The sequence below is a fragment of the Peromyscus leucopus genome, chromosome 5, assembly GCF_004664715.2.
Source record: "Peromyscus leucopus breed LL Stock chromosome 5, UCI_PerLeu_2.1, whole genome shotgun sequence".
Lineage (NCBI taxonomy): Eukaryota > Metazoa > Chordata > Mammalia > Rodentia > Cricetidae > Peromyscus > Peromyscus leucopus.
Window position 1 is genome coordinate 25,790,561 of NC_051067.1, and position 19,907 is coordinate 25,810,467.

Below are 19,907 nucleotides of genomic sequence, written 5' to 3' on the forward strand. Positions count from 1 at the left end.
ATACACTACTACCCATCAGCATTTTCAGAATGCAGACAAAAATTTAAAATGAAAAACAAAACACAAAACTACTGATTTGGAATGGGAAGGTGTAGGGAGAACATACCATCTAGAAACCTCCCTCTATGTGTCACACATTCTAAAAACATGAGATGCCCGAGATAGGCCTGAAGTATAGCTCAGTGGCAGAGCACATATTTGGCTTACCCAAAGTCCTGGATTCCATGCCTGGTACCAAAATCCATCAAAATAGACAAGATTACCACCTGATAGGACTTACAAACATGAGAATAAAATTGCTTTCATCTTTCCTTTCCATTTTATTTCCATTCCATTTCCATTAAATCAAACGTGGAAGGCATGTGGATTTACTGCTATGTCAACTCCATCTCTCTCCCTCCCCATTCTCTCCATCTTACAGCTAGTATCTGTCCTAGAGATGAGCGCATTTGCATCCTACAGGCTCTCGTGGAGAGAGTAAAAGGTTAACGGGACAGGAAGGAAAGGAAAAGTGGTCTTCCTCCCAAGACCTTCCTATCTCATTAGAGACATTTCAGTACTGAAAAGATGTTTAATTTTAAACACTTTATAACAGCCTATAAAAAGAGAACCATCACATCTTGCATGTGCTTACTCTCATGACATTTTTTTCCAACCTATTTGGCCACACTGGCACTTACTGAATCAGTGTCTCTGGACTGGCCTCTCTGAGCTCTGATTCTGCCTGATTCATTTCTCCAATGGTCTGGAAATACACTGAGGCCATAATGCACGTCTGTTTCAGGCACCGAACCAAGAGACCACCCTCCCCTCTGAACAGGGGCATCTTAACCCTGCTCCAGGCTTTGATCTGTTTTCAGTTTTTAAATGTTCCCTGCTGCCTGGTGGGGAGCAAAGTGACTCCACTTCAATAGACATTATGTCACCTCTCAACTCCTATGTAAACAGAATGTCTAACACCTTCACCACGCAAGCCAAGCAAGGCTACAGCTGAAGCTGACAAGATAAGTATTTGGTATCAGCACCTGCAGGAACCCCGTGCCTGCCTGCATGTGAGCTTTCTGCAGGAGCCCTGCCTTCCTGCATGTGAGCTTTCTGCAGGAGCCCTGCCTGCCTGCATGTGAGCTTTCTGCAGGAGCCCTGCCTGCCTGCATGTGAGCTTTCTGCAGGAGCCCTGCCTGCCTGCATGTGAGCTTTCTGCAGGAGCCCTGCCTGCCTGCATGTGAACTTTCTGCAGGAGCCCTGCCTGCCTGCATGTGAGCTTTCTGCCCGGCATAGGCAGGGAATTTAAATTCACTCTTGGTGGCAACATTGAGACTTAAAGTCTCAATGATATCAGTTAGAAGAAAAATAGTATTTCTTCTTCCTAGGGACTGTTTTTATTTCCAACCATGTAGAAAGTTCTTGAACATACACCCTGAAAAAAAGAGAACTTCTCTTTGTTATAGCAGTTGCTGTGTACAGAACCTGACAAGTACTCTCAGTACTTCCCAACTCAGGATTTTACCATTCAAAAGTTTGGTCTTCTTGGTGAAAAAAAGAAAAGACTGCAGCATAAGCCACTGCATTGTTAGAGAACCTGACCTACACATTAGTATTCTTAGATATCATCTCAGTTCCCACCGTGCTAGGTATGTGGGAAGACAGACATGCCAAAGATGAATAAAATATAGAGGGAAGGACTGGGGATCTAGTTCAGCAATAGAGCTCTCGCCTCGTATGCCCAAGGCCCTGAGATTGATCCCCAGCAACCACAAAACAAACAAAACTTAGAGGACTGTCATCAGACAAGTCAGTCTTCAAAGAATTGGACCAGTTCATACATCTGATGGGTGGCAGAGACAAGAACTCGGGGCTGCCAGCTCCTCATCCACAAACAGGAATCTGAATCTGAATGCCATTCAGGGTTCTGTGCACTAAGAAAGTCCTCTCTCTTTTGGCCCCAAATGTTCTCCTAAAGAATCTTGGCATACAGATATGTGAACCTCAGCAATGTCTCCAGGCTAAGGTGGCATCTGAGCTGGGTTTAAAGAACCAGGTAGAACTGAGAGTGTGAAAGCAGACACTTGTGCAATGTAAATGGGCAATGTCATGGAGCAGAGGGAGGGAACAGGTGAGTGTTCGCAAAGACAGACCAGAGAATGGAGGAAAAACAGACAGGCTTGGGGGAGCCAGCATTTTGGCTTCCTTCAGTAGACCATAAGGATCCAATGAAGGTGCTGGAGGGGGAACAGATCACATCTGTGCTACAGAGAAGCTGGACTGGCAGGGATGCAGGGGTGGATTAGCAACAGGGAGGCCAGGGCAGAAGTCAAGCCAAAGATCTTAAAGGCTTCATCTGGGGAACCTGGGAAACAATGGAAAGAGGATGGGCAGGTGGGAGTGAGAGATTTCCAAATCAGAAACAGTGAATCTGGCCGTTGGATGGATGTGGAAGTGAGAGCAGATTAAACTTAAACCTGAAAACTATGGTTCTCAACCCTTACTTGGCTCCCATCACCAAGAGTTTGCTATGATGCAGAATTGCACACTCCCCGCCCGCCCCCCCAAAGTCAAGAGCAGATGTAAGAAGCTGCATGTTACAGTATCTGTGATGATTCCCAACTCTCCATTACTGTCCTGCCATGAGATCTGAACAGAAATGGAGAGCATGCAGACAGTTCGATGGCAATCTAACGAATGACCTTATAGGAATGGAATCTAATAATTCAGAACCGAGGCTTGATGTTGTGCACATTTGGCTTTTGTCACTTTTCTAGTAATTCATTTCTCATGAATTTTGCAAAACTACGGGTCCACAGTTACTACTGTCTGTTAAACAGAAATGACACCATTCTTGTACCAAGGCAGTGTGAGAATGCTAAACTATATGACTCCCGCACAGAAGTGTCTTAGGCCTTTCAGAGAAGAGATGGGTCAGTTGAGGAGGAGGGTAAGGAATGTCTTCAGTGGATGCTCATCTGCATGCTAAGACAAAGGAGGGACACGTCTCATCAGAGCACACTGGCTGCCATGGCCTCCGCAGTGCGTCACCCAAGAATTCTATGTGACCATCACAGGACCCACTGGCCACTTCCCTTCACTCCTGCACCCACATTTGACCTTCTGTGCCCTCCCTTCCTTCCCTGAGCCCAGTGTGTAGTTCTCCTGCCATGTGTCAATCTTCTGAATCTGTTACGTTTCAGAAATGTACAAAAATACAGCAAGCTAGACAACAGAACAAAGGAGCACCAACATGATCAGGTCTTGTGGAGAAGGGGACAAGGACTTGGGGAAGCCATTAGTTGCCACTGATAAAGCAATTTTAACAAAGCAACTAAGATAGAAACCAGGTTGCAGGGGATATGCAGCTTCCCTGAATGGCAGGCAAGAAGGATTCAAGTCATTTCCAGAACCAATACATGAACCAGGCATGGAGCCTAAGGCAGAAGGATGATGAAATCGAGGCCAGCACTAACTACAGAGCAAAACTCTACCACCACCACCAAAAAAGCATGGGGATGCAGAGATGCCTCAGCAAAGTGCTTGCTCCACAAACATGAGGGCCTAAGTTCAGATCTCCAGCACCCATATAAAAGCCAAGTGTCCTCGACAAGTGTCTTTACAAGTACGGCACCAAGAATGTGGAGAAGAGACAAGTGGATGTCCGGAGCTCACTGGCCAGCCAGCCTAACTGGAACAGCACGTTCCAGGCTCAGTGAATGACCCTTAACAAATAAGGTTGAGGCTATCCCACAACCATTAAAAAAAAATTACTATGTCTAAAGCCATAAATTAATTTAATTCCAGAAATACTTAACTTTTGCACTTCTGTGAGCTTTTAGATTTGAATGTCTAAGAACTCCAGAACAGGGCTCTGCACTCAATTTACCATAATCGGAGGAAGGACTAGAGAAAAGTTTACCTCCAAAGAACAAACTCCCTGACCAGATTCACCTGTGTTGGGCAAGTATAACTACAGTTGTAGACTTTGCTGAGGTGGCTTAGCAGATTACTACCGCTAACTGATTCAATACTATTTTTAATAAATTTAACAAATGGTACATTTTCTAGATTATAACCTTTGTATTGGTTTTGACTGATTTTCTAAGAGTTCATATTGCCATAACTTTCTATATGTTCTGTGTAAAAACAGACCTGTTACAATTGGGGATGTAGCTTGGTGGTAGAAGCCTTGACTAACATGTGCTGGGCCCTGGGTTTGGTCCCTACTACCTCAAAATTTAAATTAAATAAAGTAAAAATTGACCTCTAAAAAAGAAGTATGGTGGAGAACAATAGAGAAGACTCAACATCAACTTCTGGTCTCTGCACTATACATTCACACCTAACACACACACACCCAACATACACACACACACACACACACACACCCTTACACACCCCTACACAACACACACACACACACCCCTCTACACAACACACACACACACACACCCCTACACAACACACACACACACACACACACCCCTACACAACACACACACACACACACACACACACACACACACACACACACACGGACTGAATGCTGTTTAGACACTTTTGTTAGCATTGCCTTAAATACCATTTTCTCCCAAGACTTTCAAAGTCTCTCCTTACTCTGTGCATCTGCACAGCTAATGAAGTCGAAGTTTCTGCCTTACTGAGATAACAGGATAACAAGTAGCATCAGCTATTCCATAAAGCAAGAGATCATAACAAAATACAATATTTACATTGTCTCACTAAAACCAAAAGCAGTAGTATCTGCCTCTGCCTCCTGGACCCTGGGAGAAGGGGGAGCATGGGGAGAAAGTTGGGAGTTGATTGGAGACTGCTTTCTTAAAGTTTTTGGACTTATGCCCTCCCTAAATTGCCCGAATTTAAAACAGAAAGCCATAGAGGCATCTTTGTGCTGCTTTCCAGCAGGATCCGATCTTTTAAACTCGACTCTTAAGAAAGAAGATGCTGAGAGGGTCACTAACAACCCCCAAAGTACCCCAGATGGCAGCTCTCAAATTTTAAAAAGAAATGTGCCTACGTGTATCATGATTTTTCAAACATAAATAGGAAAAGTGAAATACCAGACTAAGGCCAACTACAGTTACAAAGAGTCAACTTGACTCCCTGTAGATCAGAGCCCATGCAGACCCGACCCCGTGGTTCTCTGGTCCAAGAAAACCATTCACAAACACCTTCAATGCATTCCATGCATATGGACAGCAAACATCCTCTAGATAAGAGCAAGAGAAATGGCATGGATGAAGGATGGGCCTTTGAGCATCACTTCCTATGTGTTAGGATTGGTCATTCCATGCCCTTTGGTGGAAAACTATTTGGAGTAGCTCAAAAGATATTATTCGTTATGACTGTGGTGAAAATTTCACTGATACCTTCTATGTCAAAGCTGATTGTATCTCAGGGGAACATATTAGGGAACAACCCTAGAACTAGGTGGGTTCCAGGCTAGTCTAGGGTTTCTGAACTGTATTCTAGGACATTAAGAGCCATCAGGGAGCTGGGGAGATGGTTCAGTGGGAAGAGCTTGCTGTGCAAGCACAGGACCTGAGTTCAAATCCCCAGATACCATATAAGACAGATATGGAAGCATATGTATGTCTGCACTTCCATCAGTCCTATGGAGTGGGACTGATGGGGTGAGATGGGGTAGAAATAGAGTCCTCTTTGAAATAGGACTCATATTTTAGTAAGACTAGAATCCATCTAGCCTGGCATAACCTGAACAAGAGACCTGGGGTTATCTGCTGACCTCTACACATGTGCCATGGCATATGCAGGCCCACACTCATGTACATGAACACACACACTGCATACATATAATCACACATCAGAAAGACACACACACACACACACACACACACACACACATCCTTCTGTTGTTAATTGTGGTATTTTGTTACAACAATGGAAACTGACCAGCACTGGGACCAACCAGGGAAGCAAATGTTTCCATCCAGGGGATGTCATAAAGAGATGGTCCATAGGAATGGGAAAATTCAGAAGCCTAACAGGTAGTGGAATGGCAGTGGACAGACCAGCGACAATGGTGAGCCACTTCCTACCTCCAGGAGGAACTTTCATGGGAAGGGGTTATGTAACAAAAGCAGGCTCCAAGGCTACGTTGACAGTAGCTGATTTGCTCTCAGCCCAGTCACAGCTTCAGTACCCTGACAAGCACATACATCTCAGCAAGAGGATTATTAAGTACCTCCATGATCTTTCTTTCACAGACCATTTTGGAAAAGGAGTATCCCATGAAATATTTTTTGGGAAATGCTGATCTAGGCCAGTATTGAAAATTTACAGACAAGGAAAGAACCCTAGACATTTGGTTAAGCGGCTTGAACAAGATAGGAAAAAAGGAGACTATAAAGACTGGAGTCTAAATTCAAGCTTCCAGGTCTTAACCAAAGGGCCTTCAAATCTGTAGGGAAAAGACTGTAAGTACTTTAGCACCATCAAGAAACCAACTACTTAACCATAGCAGTCAGCAGTGACTGGCAAAGCTCTCTGGGAAAGTGTATTACCTGCCCTATTGGGTCAATGGCAAATGCACCCAAACTATGGGGAAAGAGCATACATTAAAAAGAGAGAATAGCCGGACAGTGGTGGCGCACACCTTTAATCACAGCACTCAGGAGGCAGAGGCAGGCGGATCTCTGTGAGTTCAAGGCCAGCCTGGTCTCCAAAGCGAGTTCCAGGAAAGGCCCAAAGCTACACAGAGAAACCCTGTCTCGAAAAACCCAAGAGAGAGAGAGAGAGAGAGAGAGAGAGAGAGAGAGAGAGAGAGAGAGAGAGAGAGAGAGAATAAACACAGTGAAGTTGCTGGTGCTATTAATTGGGAGGAAAAAAAAGAGGGGAGAGTTGGGCATGGTAGGACACATCTGTAATGCCAAGACTCTGGAGGCTGAGGCAGGAGGGTTGAGAGTTCAAGGTCATCCTCAGCTACACAGCAAGTTCAAGGCCAGCCTAGGTTACATGAAAAATTGTCTCAAAAATCTTTTTTTAAAAAGAGAGAGGCACAAAGAGAAAAAAAAACTAAAATCCACTAGATACCACCTACATCCCGGCCACCACGTTATCACGTTTATTACAATGGCACACATGTATCTGTGTAACAATAGGATCAAATAACTTTCATTAAGCAAGCAATGTAACTAAGGGGCCAAACGTGAAAGAGGAGCCCCCAAGGCTGGTGTCAGAGGTTCCTGTCCAACACAAACTGCATAAAAATGGACGGGCCTGCTCCATGGCCCTCTGAAAGAAACAGTTCTGGGTTGTTGATTTTTTTTTCCTAGCTGGAGGTACCCACCACCTTCTTACAATTCCCCCCACAATCTTTTGCTCTATCGCTCATATCGTTTCTCCTTTGTTCAATTAAATATCTACCCTATCTCCCAGAACACACCCTAAGTCACATGTTAGGGAAGGACAGGTGAATTTCTTGAACCTACCTCTACAGCCATGGCCCCAAGCTCTTCCCTATTTGGAGAGGTCTCTCTATGCAGGTGGTAGGTATATGGGGAAAAGGGAGTGGGAATTTGGCTATAATTCAATGGGAAAATACCCCTGCCTATGATGAATATTCATAAAAGAATACTCAAACTCTTGACACATCTCAGACAAACTACTGTGAGGTCAATGCCACTCAGAGTGCCCATGGTCCTTGCTTCTGGTATCCCATTTTCATGTTTATTTACCAGTAATCTGCATAGCCCTTCTTAATAGAAAACAGTTAAAGGCAAAAGAGCCTACTCTATATGTTATTTACAAAGCCTTTTGGATTTATGAGTCTCAATTAATTTAGATTTACTGCAGCCTAAGTAGTTTCTCCTAAGATAGGCTATGATCTAGCCTCTAGGTCCAGAAAAAAAAATTTTGTGGGGTGGGGGAAGGGTGTAAGAGAGAGAAGTTTCTCAATCCCAAATTCACACTATTTTAATATAAATTTTCAGAAAGGAAGGAAAAATATTTACCTCCTCCCCTAAGCACCCCCAATTTCAATAATTTACAAGCATAAAATTCCAATAATTCTTGCTCATTCTTCAGGACTCTTTATTTTACTTCTTCAAATCCTGCCGAGCATGGATCAAACAGAGCACAAACCAGGGAGAAATTTAATCACTCGTGTCTCTCTCTGCCTGAGGGATTGTCTAGGTACTATGGTGACAGACACCTCAGTGAAAGTATGCAGAGGGGAAAAAATAGCTCCTAGACTTTAAAAAAGGAAAGAAAGATTTCTGATAGATTCATTGCCAACACGTAAGAACACTGTAAGACCCACGTTGTCATATACAATCAAAAGTTTATACAATGCTAGGGTGGAACTGTGGAGACCAAGTAATACTCAACAAAGGTATTTCATTATTCTTTCTCCAAACCCTACATATTTTGAATTTGTATATATCCACAGAGTTTTCTTGCCCATTAAATGGACAGCTTTTCCACACCAGGGCAATGAGCTATTCTGTGCGACACTATGATGGTGGACACTCATTATACCTTTGTACAAACCCACAGAATGTACACCACACGAGTGAACCCAGTAAGCTGTGGGTGCTGGGTAACAATGCTGTGTCCTCTATGACAAATGGACCACTCCTGGTGAGGAATGCTCCTGGGAAGATGTGCGCATGTGGTGGGGCAGGGTCTACAGAGGAAATTTCTGGAACTTTCTGCTCAATTTTGTTATGAAACTAAAACTTCATATATATATTCTTATTATTTCGTTTTAGCATACTGTCTCTGTCATTAACATACACTGATATGGGAAAATACAAATAAAATCTGGAAGAAAAATTAAGCCAAGTAAAAATTTGTCATTTTGCAGTTGGAAAAAGTCAGCCTTTAGACAATTTAAATGCAATTCAGACTTTTTTTTTTTTTTTTTTTTTTTTTTTTTTTTTTTTTTTTTTTTTTAGGGAGGGAAAATAACTGGTCTTGGAGAGTAAGCAAAGCCAATTTGTAAAAATATCCCCTGGCCTCATCCGCACAGACAGTTTGCCCCAATGATACAGCTAAGCTCCTCCTCTTCTAAGACACAAGTCGGAATATTTTTCCCAGCCCATGTTCATGAACAGGAAACCAACAAGACTGTAAACACAGGAACAACAATCAACAGGCACAGATGTTTCGGGCTGGAAGTCGCATTCTGGGCAAGGTGAAAGGGTAAGTGGTGAGCGAGTGATCATTGGGACCGCGGCAGATAGCAAAGGTCAACTCGGAGTGGAACCTCAAGGGACACTGTCCCAGCTTGCTGTGAGTCTACACTCCCCCGCCCAGACCAAGCTCCCGATGATGAGAAAACAAGCTGAACATAAAATCGGCACTGGGGAGCACAGACAGGTCAGGTCTAGGGCAGTCCCAAGCTATCTTAGCAGGATCAGTTATCAAGGGTGTATGCCCATGAACTTGAAAGCCAGGAAGGCCCGCCCTCCCAGAACCAGGAGCCCCTCTCTCAGCAGAAATGTTTGAAGGAGATTCTTCAGCCCAGTCATCTGGGATTGTGTTTGAGAGAATAAGACCGTGGGGAGCCATCAAGGAATTACCTGATGTAATTTAGATACCATCTCCATTATGGGCCTGGTCAGGGGATAATGGAGCTGGGAAGGGCAGGAAGAGGGATCTCCTGGTGCGTACCAGTGGAACAATGCAGCAAAAGACAGCATGGTTTTCAACTCAGTTTCTGGAAGAAAACAATTCTTTGTGGGGCCAACAGTCCTGCAGCACACCAAGCAAGACATATTTATAGACATACTTGGCATTTTATTTGCAGAAAGCAGGCTTCTAGGAGGAAATGTTACTGGCCACGAAAACGTCCAGAAAAATCCAGAAGCTGTGTGCCTCCCCCACCTCTTAACTGGAAGAGTGCTTCAGGATGCCTTTGCCATTCCTCCATCATTTAATCGGTCTGCCCCACGGCCCTCCTGCTCCAGTGCACTAAGGATGGCTTCTTGGGTCTAGGGATTTCCCCTTACCATTGACAGCTAGCACCAGAACAGGGGGATTGGTGCTGAATGGATCTAACAAATGCATTACCAACAGAGGAGGCCAGGTGGCATGGGAGAACTCTCCAGGCTCTAAAGTCTTCAGTTAACAGTTACCAATAATCCCAAACTAGGTTCATCAATAAACCCAGAATCAGTTATCTGTTGCAAGGCATGTTTCCTCAGAAAAACCAGTGTGAATGTTTTCCAAGCCATCTTATGGATCCTAACTTTATTCACAGGGTGCTGGAAGACTACAGATTTATATTAAAATATATATAGATATAGAGAGAACATCTTCAAAACACTTGTAACTAATTTAAAAAGTGATCAGCTATGCATTACTATATAGGTGTAGTGGCAAATGCTTGTAATCCCAGCAATTAGGAAGCAGAGGCAGAAGGATTGTGAGTTTGAGGCTAGAATGGGCTTCATAGTGAGACCTTTTCGCAAACAAATAGCAATCAATCAATCAATCAATAGCCCACAACCCATTGTTAATTTCTCATGTTAATAGTAAAAGACTGGCAGGTGGAACTTAGGCTCTGAGAATTTCTGACATGCCCAGGCACTTGAGAGTTTGATGGCACTGGTTATTAAGTAACTAAATTTTACTAAAGTGGTAGATTTCCTCCTCCTCAATACAATTGTAACTCTTTTCTCATACTCCAGGTGAGACCGCATTTGCTTTCTGGCTCACAGATTTCATGTGGACAAGAGATGGACCACAGATGAGTATGGACTAGAGGCTGAGGGTTTCGGGGACAGAAGGATGTGTCTGAATGAGATGAACTCAGCCGTCTCGGTGGCAAGAGAGAAACAGGGACAGCAGAACACACTGGTTCTTTGATAGTGACACAAAAGAAAGACACCAGCCCCGGCCATTCCCCTTGTCAGCTCCTGGGTGACAGCTTGTGGCCAGGGAAGCTGGGCTGGATTGCCGGCACGTGGTTGGGCTGTAGTGCAGCCTCTGGAGGGTGGGACGGTTAATGTGTTACAGCTGTTTACATGCCTGGGCCCTTGTAAATTGACTACTAGTATCTTACTCCTGCAATGATCCCCACTGCTTTAAACTAGATACTCATGACAACTTCTAATCAGAAACAAAATTACCTCATTAAAATATTGCCTACTTTCTTTCCAATGCTGGAAGCCAACAACGGTGAAATGGATGAAACTCAGAAAGAGAGAAAGCAGAGAAAAGCAGCCCAAAATGGATATTAAAGAACAAAACCACAGTAACTTTATACCAAGCTATAAAGTACACATTCCCTAGAATAGTGCAATGAGAAGCAGAGTGCGGGGCTGGTTTGAGACAAAGCTGGCTGATAGGTGACTCGTCCTCCACTTTCCTAAGGCCACTTCTCCAGTAAGCCTAGGGTGAGACAATCATCCTTAGAGCCGCCTCCGCAATCCTCAATGGCACGTCTTCACAACCTCCAGCCATATCCATGCAAAATACTGCTTTGGAGCTGGGTGTAGCTCAGTGACAGAGTGTGGTCTTAGCATGCGTTGGGTCCTGGGTTCGATCCCCAGCCCTGGAAAATGAAATCCAGCATATACAGCAGCTGGACTCTGAAGATACCCAGCCAGAGTCACTGCAACCATGACTTGTAAAGAAAATGATGAACATCCCCTTTATTTCACTTAGCACTGAGATTCCCACAGCCCGGGAAAGCCTTTTCCCAGCTAATCAGAGGCTGGTTCTCCAGCAGAGGAACTAAGCATGATTCAGCACATTTAAAAAAGGATTTATACCCATTCTTAGAAGGACAACAGAGGAAGTGTCATCGGAGGGCTAAACAATGGTATCTACTTGCCCTTTGATCTCAGCTGAAGAACACTGTGTCCAACTTCTTTGTCGAAATGCCACTGAATTTCACATTTAAAACCCTTCGGGAAAACATCTACAGCTTCCCTAGACCACACTCTTTCAAATTCTCCCAGCTACTTTTGATGAGGATAGCTTATAGGCAACAAATTTATTTTCTGTTACAAAAAAAAAAAAAAAAAAAAAAAAGAAGGAAAGAAATCTTGCTAAGTACAGGCAGCCCAGATGAAAAACTGTAGTACTGATCCTGTTTATGAGAGAAGGACAGTAGAGTGTCTCTGGTTACAAACACAAGTAGGGAGTATTCCATTTTTCTTCTAATTTATGTTTCCCAAGAGCAATTCTGTTGAGAAGATTGCCAGTATTTTCAGTACAATAAGTTTCTTGTTCCTTGTACGAACACTTACTGGTTCCCTTACCCGAGCACGATGTGAGCCTTTCATTTCATTTAATCCTAGCATCTGGAGTGCAACACCTTATTAATTCAAGATAAACCTGAAGTACACAGATTTAAAGAGGCATCAATTCTACTCTCACACGTGTCGAGATATTACAAATTAATGCACATGTGGGGAGTTGGTCTTTAAAGGCCTATTAATAAAGCATTTATTATTTATGAATGCCTCAATGAATGTTCTAAATATCTCCAAGCATTTTACTAAACACCAATCAAGCTGGCCAGTGGTGGTGCACACCTTTAATCCCAGCACTGGGAGGCAGAGGCAGGTGGATCTCTGATTTCGAGGCCAGCCTGGTCTACAGAGTGAGTTCCAGGACAGCCAGGGCTACCCAGAGTAACCCTGTCTTGGAAAACAACAAATAAACAAGCATAAATAAAGAATATCTTTTCTAAAGAATCAAGGCTTACAGATCAGTGGGAATTTAAAATACAGATGCTGCTTATATTTTCACTAATTCAATCTTGTGGAAACACTGTCAGAGTGCTCCGTATTAGGTTAGGCTCCCCCGGTGGATCCATGTGATGTCTGCCTTTGGAAGCTGACATCCTGAAGTGTGCACACACAATGAATAAGCAATTTTAAAAACAGAGAGGGACAGGCAGAGAGAGAAATTCCATGTGATCAGCAGGAGGAAGGAAAGGACCGGGGTGCTGGGGTGATAAAGAAGAGGGGAAGGCATGTAGTAAGAAGGTGTTTGCAGAAGGGGGAATCTTAACCTAAGACCTAAAGGATATTTCAGGATATCTCTCCAAGGTCACCAAATTGGCAAGCTTGCTTAGTAGACTGCCAAGACATTTTGAGCAGTAGAAAACAAATAGCAAATGACATCTGTGGCCCTAATTTGCTGTAAATTCACAAGCTCACCCAGGCACTCCGCTGACACATGGCATCAACAGCAGACAGCCATCCACATCCCAGCCTGTTTCCAAGATAGGATTTTGAACAGTGAACATCAACAACAATGAGCTGGTCGAATGACCGGCGTTCAGGCTATGAGAGATCCATCCTGTTGATTCATACTTCCTGATGTCGGGCTGGCTGACAAAGCTAGGGTGTTTCAAATGTATTTCATGAGCAAATTATTCCTCTCGTCCCAGCAAAGAGGCGTGCTCACAAAGATGGGTAACTTTCCCTTATGTTTTTAATGAGTAACCTTCTTAGCCCAGTGGATAACGTACAAACACAGTGATGTAAGATTTATCTTTCTGTAGATTCTTTAATAGATGAGTCATGTATTACATCATTCAACATGACATTGACACCAACTAGGAAGCCTGCAGGACTCTAACACCCTTAGAGAATCCACACTGCTGAGCTTCTGGGGCCTTTTCCTCAGATTAAAGCCCCTTCTTAGTTCACAGCCATGGTCATCAGATGCTATCACATTCTAGCCTCTGGTGAAATCTGTCTTTCCCACTGCTGCATGGATTAAGATGAATACAATTGCGTTTTACTGGCAGGTGGTAAGGCTTGTTGCTTGAATTCTACCTATTGAGAAGCGGTTTTCTCCTTTCCCCCTGTGGAGTCTAGAACTGGACTTCCAGTAAGGGTAACAGCAGGGAGCCCCATGATGAGATATAAGAGGCTCAGACAAAGAGTGGGATCTTTGTGTTCTGTGTCAGCCTATCCAGGAATTCCCTTGTCCTACTAATGTGCTCACTTGGAACTTTCAGCCTTTAAAAATCATTTATGAGCCGGGCGGTGGTGGCGCACGCCTTTAGTCCCAGCACTCGGGAGGCAGAGGCAGGCGGATCTCTGTGAGTTCGAGGCCAGCCTGGTCTCCAAAGCGAGTTCCAGGAAAGGCGCAAAGCTACACAGAGAAACCCTGTCTCAAAAAACCAAAAAAAAATCATTTATGAAAAATAAAGTCAGATATGATCATGTGTGCCAGCAATGCCAGTACTCTGGAGGCTCAGGCTGGAGGGTTTCCAGTTCAAATCCAGCTTGGGCTACACAGCGTAAGCTCTCAAAAACGAAGGATGGGATGGAAGAAAGGAAAAGAAAAAAAGGGGGGGAGAAATGACAGAGGGAGGGATGGAGAAAGAGAGTTAAAAACATGCCATGGGAGATATGATGCTGAACTATATAGCCATAACAAAATTAGTTGCCAACCACCTTCAGTGTGACTCAGAAGCTGTATGCATTTTAAACCACAAAAGGTCAGAAAAGCAAGGAAAGAGGGGAAATTGGAAGTCAACACACACACACACACACACACACACACACACACGCACACACACACACAAAACCATACTTAACAAATTTGTCTCAAACCAGACCAGTAACATTTCAATTACTGCCAAAAACAAAGGTTTCTGAACCCCATCAAAAACAATGGTTTCTGAGCCCTTGAATTATTGGGGCAGCACTTAAAAAAATAGTTTCTGAATTCTGCCCAACCCTGCACATGCCAACTGAACCGCAGATTCACCTGGCACTCTCAAAGCCCGCAGGTTACTCCAATGTGCCATAGCGTTCGGAAGCCTTGTTTCTTATGTCTCCAGAGATGTTATATGATTTTCTTCAGACATCTTCACCACAGTAGCACACTCAATAAAAAAAAAATCTAAGGAACTTTAAAAAATAAAAGATGCCTGAGCTCACCCACAAGATTCTGCCAATCTCTGGGTCTGGGTAGGACCAGCACCCTAGTACTTTATAGGCCCCCAAGTGACACCAATGTCAGCAGCCAAGGCTGAGGCCTATATGGCACAAACCTCTTGCTTCCACAGAACTGCAGTGAGATGCTGAGGGGAGGCAACAGTACCAGCTTTCCTTCACTTTACCTTAGGACTCACCCCAAATGGCAATAAAACGTGTTGTCTAAAGCAGTCAGGAAACGTAGAGGAAGGAGGTACTGAAGGAGAGAACAGGAATGGAAATTATGAAATCAAAGAACCAGACATGTTAGAATAAGGACAGCACTGGTTCTCTGCAGCCCTGACCACCAAGTTTTATGGACTGGCATGAGAGACAATTTCCTTAGGGTGCTTCCTGGAGGTGGCTCAACCTTCAATTTGATTCCAGTACACTGTGAGAATTACTGTCCAGTCAGATCCCCTTGCAGTCCAAGTAGCCAGGTTGGCAGGCCCTGACCCTCCACTCCCTCTGAGATTCTGTTTCATGAAACTCCCAGAAGGATTTCAGCCCTACTTGGATGCCGGTAGTTCTGCCTCCAGACTTTCTACTCCATTTGATTGTAACTCTCGGTTCGTTTTTCTTCTACACGCACCGCTCCACCTCGGCTTAACTGAGAATCCTAGATACACTTGCAAAGAACTCGGTCAGATACTTAACACTGGATCATTCCTGTAACTACTGCCTCGAAAATGATGGATGTCTCTGACAGGGCCTTGCAGTCCTTCTGACAAGCTCATGCTAACCCATTCTGGGGCCTGGGTACAGGCCTGGGTCTCCCCGGGGTCAGAAAGCCCTCAAAGACCCAGGGACAGCTGCACCCACTCTAGGCGTGTCGACTTCCCCAGGTCTACCCACTGGGGACAGGCCTCCTACATTCCCGGTCTATATATACTAAGTTTATGAAAAAAGTCTAGCGAGGATCGGAAGTACCGCACTGGCTCGGCAGTCCTCCTTACCCCCTATTCTGTTTACAGATGAGAGAAAACTTCAGGGGGGAGTGGGGGACGTGACTCTGTCCGAGTTTGCCACAGAACATTTGTGGCAGAGCCCAATTTAGCCGCCCTCGACTTTCCATTCTGTTGCCTGGCAACGGAGTTCGGTGGAGCTCAGCGGCCAACCCTGGCCCCTACCCTGCACCCCAGCAGCTTGGGCAGCATTGATTAAAGGGTCAGCCTTTTGGGACAATGGCCAAGGGCATGAGAGCGCAGGCATTGGGTGGATTACCCCAATTGAGCTGGAATCTCGCCCCACACTGACGCAAGCCCCGCCTGGCTGGGATTGGGACCCCTGTCACGGTCTTGTGGGACCTTCCTCAGCCACCAAAGCCCTCCTTCTTTAAGGAGTTTCTTATAAAGCACTCACATCAGGTTCTCAAAGTTCTCAACCGCTGTCGGATTCCCTGACAGTCAAGGTGGGTAAACTAGCACCCCAAGCGTCCGGGGGGCAGAGGAGGACAGTTCAGAGAGGGCAAGAGTGCAGAGGGCCTTATCTTACTAATGATGGCCACACTCGGGCCAGAACTGAGTTGAAGTGGCCCGAGCTAGGAGTAGGAATACAGGGAAAGTGTCCCGAGCTCCCCCAAGAAGACACCCTCGGCGGGCACCTCGGCGCGCCCAGCCCCTCCCACCGCAGCGGAGCGCACTCCTTCCCCTCCGCTGCGCAGGTGGCAGGAGCGCCAGCTGTCCCGCATCCCCGCTGCGCGCGCGCGCGCGCACTCCTCCACCGCTTCCCACCACTTGAACCCGGGAGACTGGAAAGGAGGGATCTGCTCTCGGCGTGACACCACCCCAAATCCTTACCCAGATTCACAAAGCTCATGACCATGTCCGCGTCGTTGAGGAAAGCGCTGTCCTGCGCGCTGGTCAATGGGGACGCGCCGCCGCCGCCGCCGCCGCCGAGCCCCGGACCCAGGAGGTTCTTGCGGTTCAGGGAGTGTGCAGCGCCTGGAGACGGCTGTCTGAGCTGGGACGAGCTGGCCCCTCCGTGGGGCCCGGGCTCTTGTCTGTCTCCCTCCGACACCCCATCCTCTTCGTCGTCGGCGGACAGGGCGTTGTAGAGATCCAGCATGAAGAGCGGAGCGGACTTGAGCCGCCCTGGAGGGGGCTCCTCGCGGGCGGTCTGCTGCTGCGGGAGCACGGGGGACGGAGGCTGCTGGAGGCCGTGCAGGGGGCGCGGCCTGTGCGGGAGCCCCAACACCGACAGGATCTCCTTTTGCATCTCCCGCTTCTCGTGGGTCTTGAGCCGCCGATAGAGGAAGCCCGAAGAAGAGGACTGCGGCGGCGGCGGCGGCTCGGCACGCACCGGGCTCCCGCCGGCTCCCAGCAGCTGCCCCCCGGCGGCGGCCGCGGCTACCGGCAGAGGCGGCCGCAGTGGCGGGGGTCCACAGCTGCACAACAGCCCCCACCACCAGCACAGCCACTGCGCCCTTCGTCCCAGCCCGGGCATCGCCGCCCGGCCCGGCTGCCCCGGCGGGCCACGCGAGGCGTCGAGCGGCGGAGCGAGGCCGGAGCGCGGCGGCTGTGGCCCTTGGCGTGGGCAGTCCCCGCCACCTCTCGGCTGGCTCTCTTCCCGTTCCTGGCACTCAGTCCTTATCTCTCATGGTCATCCGCGGCGCCCCCAGAAGCCCAGGCGGAGGAGAGACGAAGGGGCGACGGCCAGGATCTCCACTCTCCCACGGGTCTCTGGAGGCGCACGGGCTGAGCCAGGTGTGTCCTAGGCAGGACTGCGCTGCAGCCGGCACCCCTGGACGGGTCACGGCGCGGTCACTCGCAATCCGCACACGTGAGCTGCCCTGTGCCCTCGCAGGAGGCTGGCCGAGGGGGACCCGTGGCAACAACTCAGGAGCTGGGGGCGATGTCGGGCACCATCCCTGTGCACGTCCCTCCTGGCTTGTAAGACGATCGTGAAGTTTACCCCGTCGCGGGTCCCTGGCTGTGGCGACCTCGCGTCCTGAAAAGCCAGACTTCTCCGCGTAGCTTTAACTTCCCTCTGTCCCGAAACTCAGAGCCCCTCCGTCCTCGGGCACCGTCGCTCCCCCTCGGAATCTCCACACGCCTCCCCAAGTGGAGGCGGCCAGGATCTCGCTTTCCGCTCCGCGGTCTCTCGGATACCCGGAGGATCCCACTCTCCGAGGCGATGGGAGAGACGAGGACCCGGGCGCAGAGCAGAGGCTGCGGCGTCGGCTCGGGAATTCGCAGTCTCCCGCCTCTGAGCGCTGCGCTCCCGGCAGCCGCCAACGTGGGCTTTCTGCTGCGCGTCTCGCTCAGGTACCGCACTCAAGCCCAGGAATGCCCCGCCCTTCTCCGTAACGGACAGGCTACCACCCAATGGAGAGACGATTCTTGTGGATATTTACATAGACCCACCCCTTCTTTCACCCTCCCTTCTCCCGAGGCCTCGCCTCCACCGCGCGTAGGTTTCTAGCACAGAGAATTCTTGGAGGCACGGGGAGTTGCTTGGGCGGGTAAGAAAGGTAAAGAGGTCATTGCTAAGAAGAAAGATCTGAGCCCGACCCCGATCTAAAGCTTTCTCTGCTACTACCTCGTCAAAGGTCAATTATGTTAAATATAAGTAAACACGGTTATTTAATCCATGCAGTTGCTGAAGGAGAAAATAATATGACAGTTTTCTCCTGACCTGCTTGGTTTCTCTTATTGATGGAATGTAGGCGTTTAGCGGACACGTGGCTCTCAAAGGCAGCTGCTGTAAGTTAAGACACACCCTGCGAAGAAGCTGCTCACACACACGCTGCAAAGAGGGCCGAGGACAAGCCCGCTTAGAGTCCTGAAGGTTTCCAGTCGGGTATTCCAATTTATCTCTTCATTTGGGCTGCGTTTGGCTTCTTAAACTAAAACCCAAATAAAAGAGGCCTTAATCTGCTAGTATTACTAGGAAAGCCTCCCCTGTGTTCTTTCTAATCTCTCAATGCAGTTTGTCAGTTGGCATTGCATTTTAATGTACTGAAATACAATATAAGTTACACAGTGCCAGGTAAAACATAAAGAGGGTGGTAAAGATAGTCTGGATGAGGGCAGAGGCCTGGAAAGGATGGAAAATGGCCAGGATAATAAACAGGGCCCTAACACAGGTTGCTTCGATCCTTGAACAAACTGGGACCTCTTCCAACACCACCCTCTACCAATGAAGATGTAAATTCATTTTCTTCAACACAATTCAAATACCCGCTCATTTGTGGATGGTATAAGCAAATCCACTTTAAACATTAGATTCTTCCACCTGGGGAGAATGCAAGGATTAGGAAACAAAAACTTCACCAACTTTCAGTTTTCGTTTACACAGTCTGAAACATTTTAGGTCATCGATACTTGGTCTAGGATGCCAGGACCCTGAGAAATCAGAGCCTGCACCATTTCTTCTGTCTAGGACATCCTACAAGTATAAAATCACTGCTGTGTTGCCCAAAAGGCCTGGAGCACCGCTTAGAAGATCCGAAGTCTAACAAGTAATGCAGGATTCTAGCCGAGGGCCTACTCCTCGCGTAGACTCAGCAACGCCTCCTTTGTAAGAGGCCTGGCAAGGCACATATGGAGCAAAAGGAGCTCAAGTTATAAGGGCAGAGAAGACAGCATTGAAATCTGTGGAAAGAAATAGAGGAACAAATGAACAAATAAACCTTGAGGGCACTCCACAGGGCAGTGCCATTTAAAACACAAAAGTGAGGTTGTGACTCATCTGGGGTGTAGGATTCTATGGAGATAAGCCTCGTAGAGAACACATATGTGGAGCTACACTACTGAGCCCTCATTTAGGGGACCCACATAGTGTGAGTCTAAAATAACACTTTGTGAAGTATTTTCAATCACAACAACAGAATCCCTAATTCAGGTGTCACGGGCTCCCCAACCCTACCAAGAGGAACTCTGTTCTTATAAAATAGTGCTAGAACAAAGGAGTGTTTGGGGGTGCCTTCAGACAGTGAGTATGAGAGTCTGGGGAAGCATGAGAAAAAAAGGTATGACATGAAAG

General features: G+C 46.8%; 1 protein-coding gene across 1 annotated transcript in view; it reads right to left on the reverse strand.

Moving 5' to 3' along the window:
* The window catches only part of Bmp6 (bone morphogenetic protein 6), a 152,419-nt gene extending 134,182 nt beyond the window's left edge, over window positions 1-18,237 (reverse strand). The window contains exon 1 of the mRNA XM_028894727.2: window positions 16,721-18,237. Coding sequence (XP_028750560.1) covers window positions 16,721-17,366 — 646 coding nt within the window. The 5' untranslated portion in view covers window positions 17,367-18,237. The remainder of the gene's footprint in view (window positions 1-16,720) is intronic.
* Window positions 18,238-19,907: the final 1,670 nt, after the last annotated feature.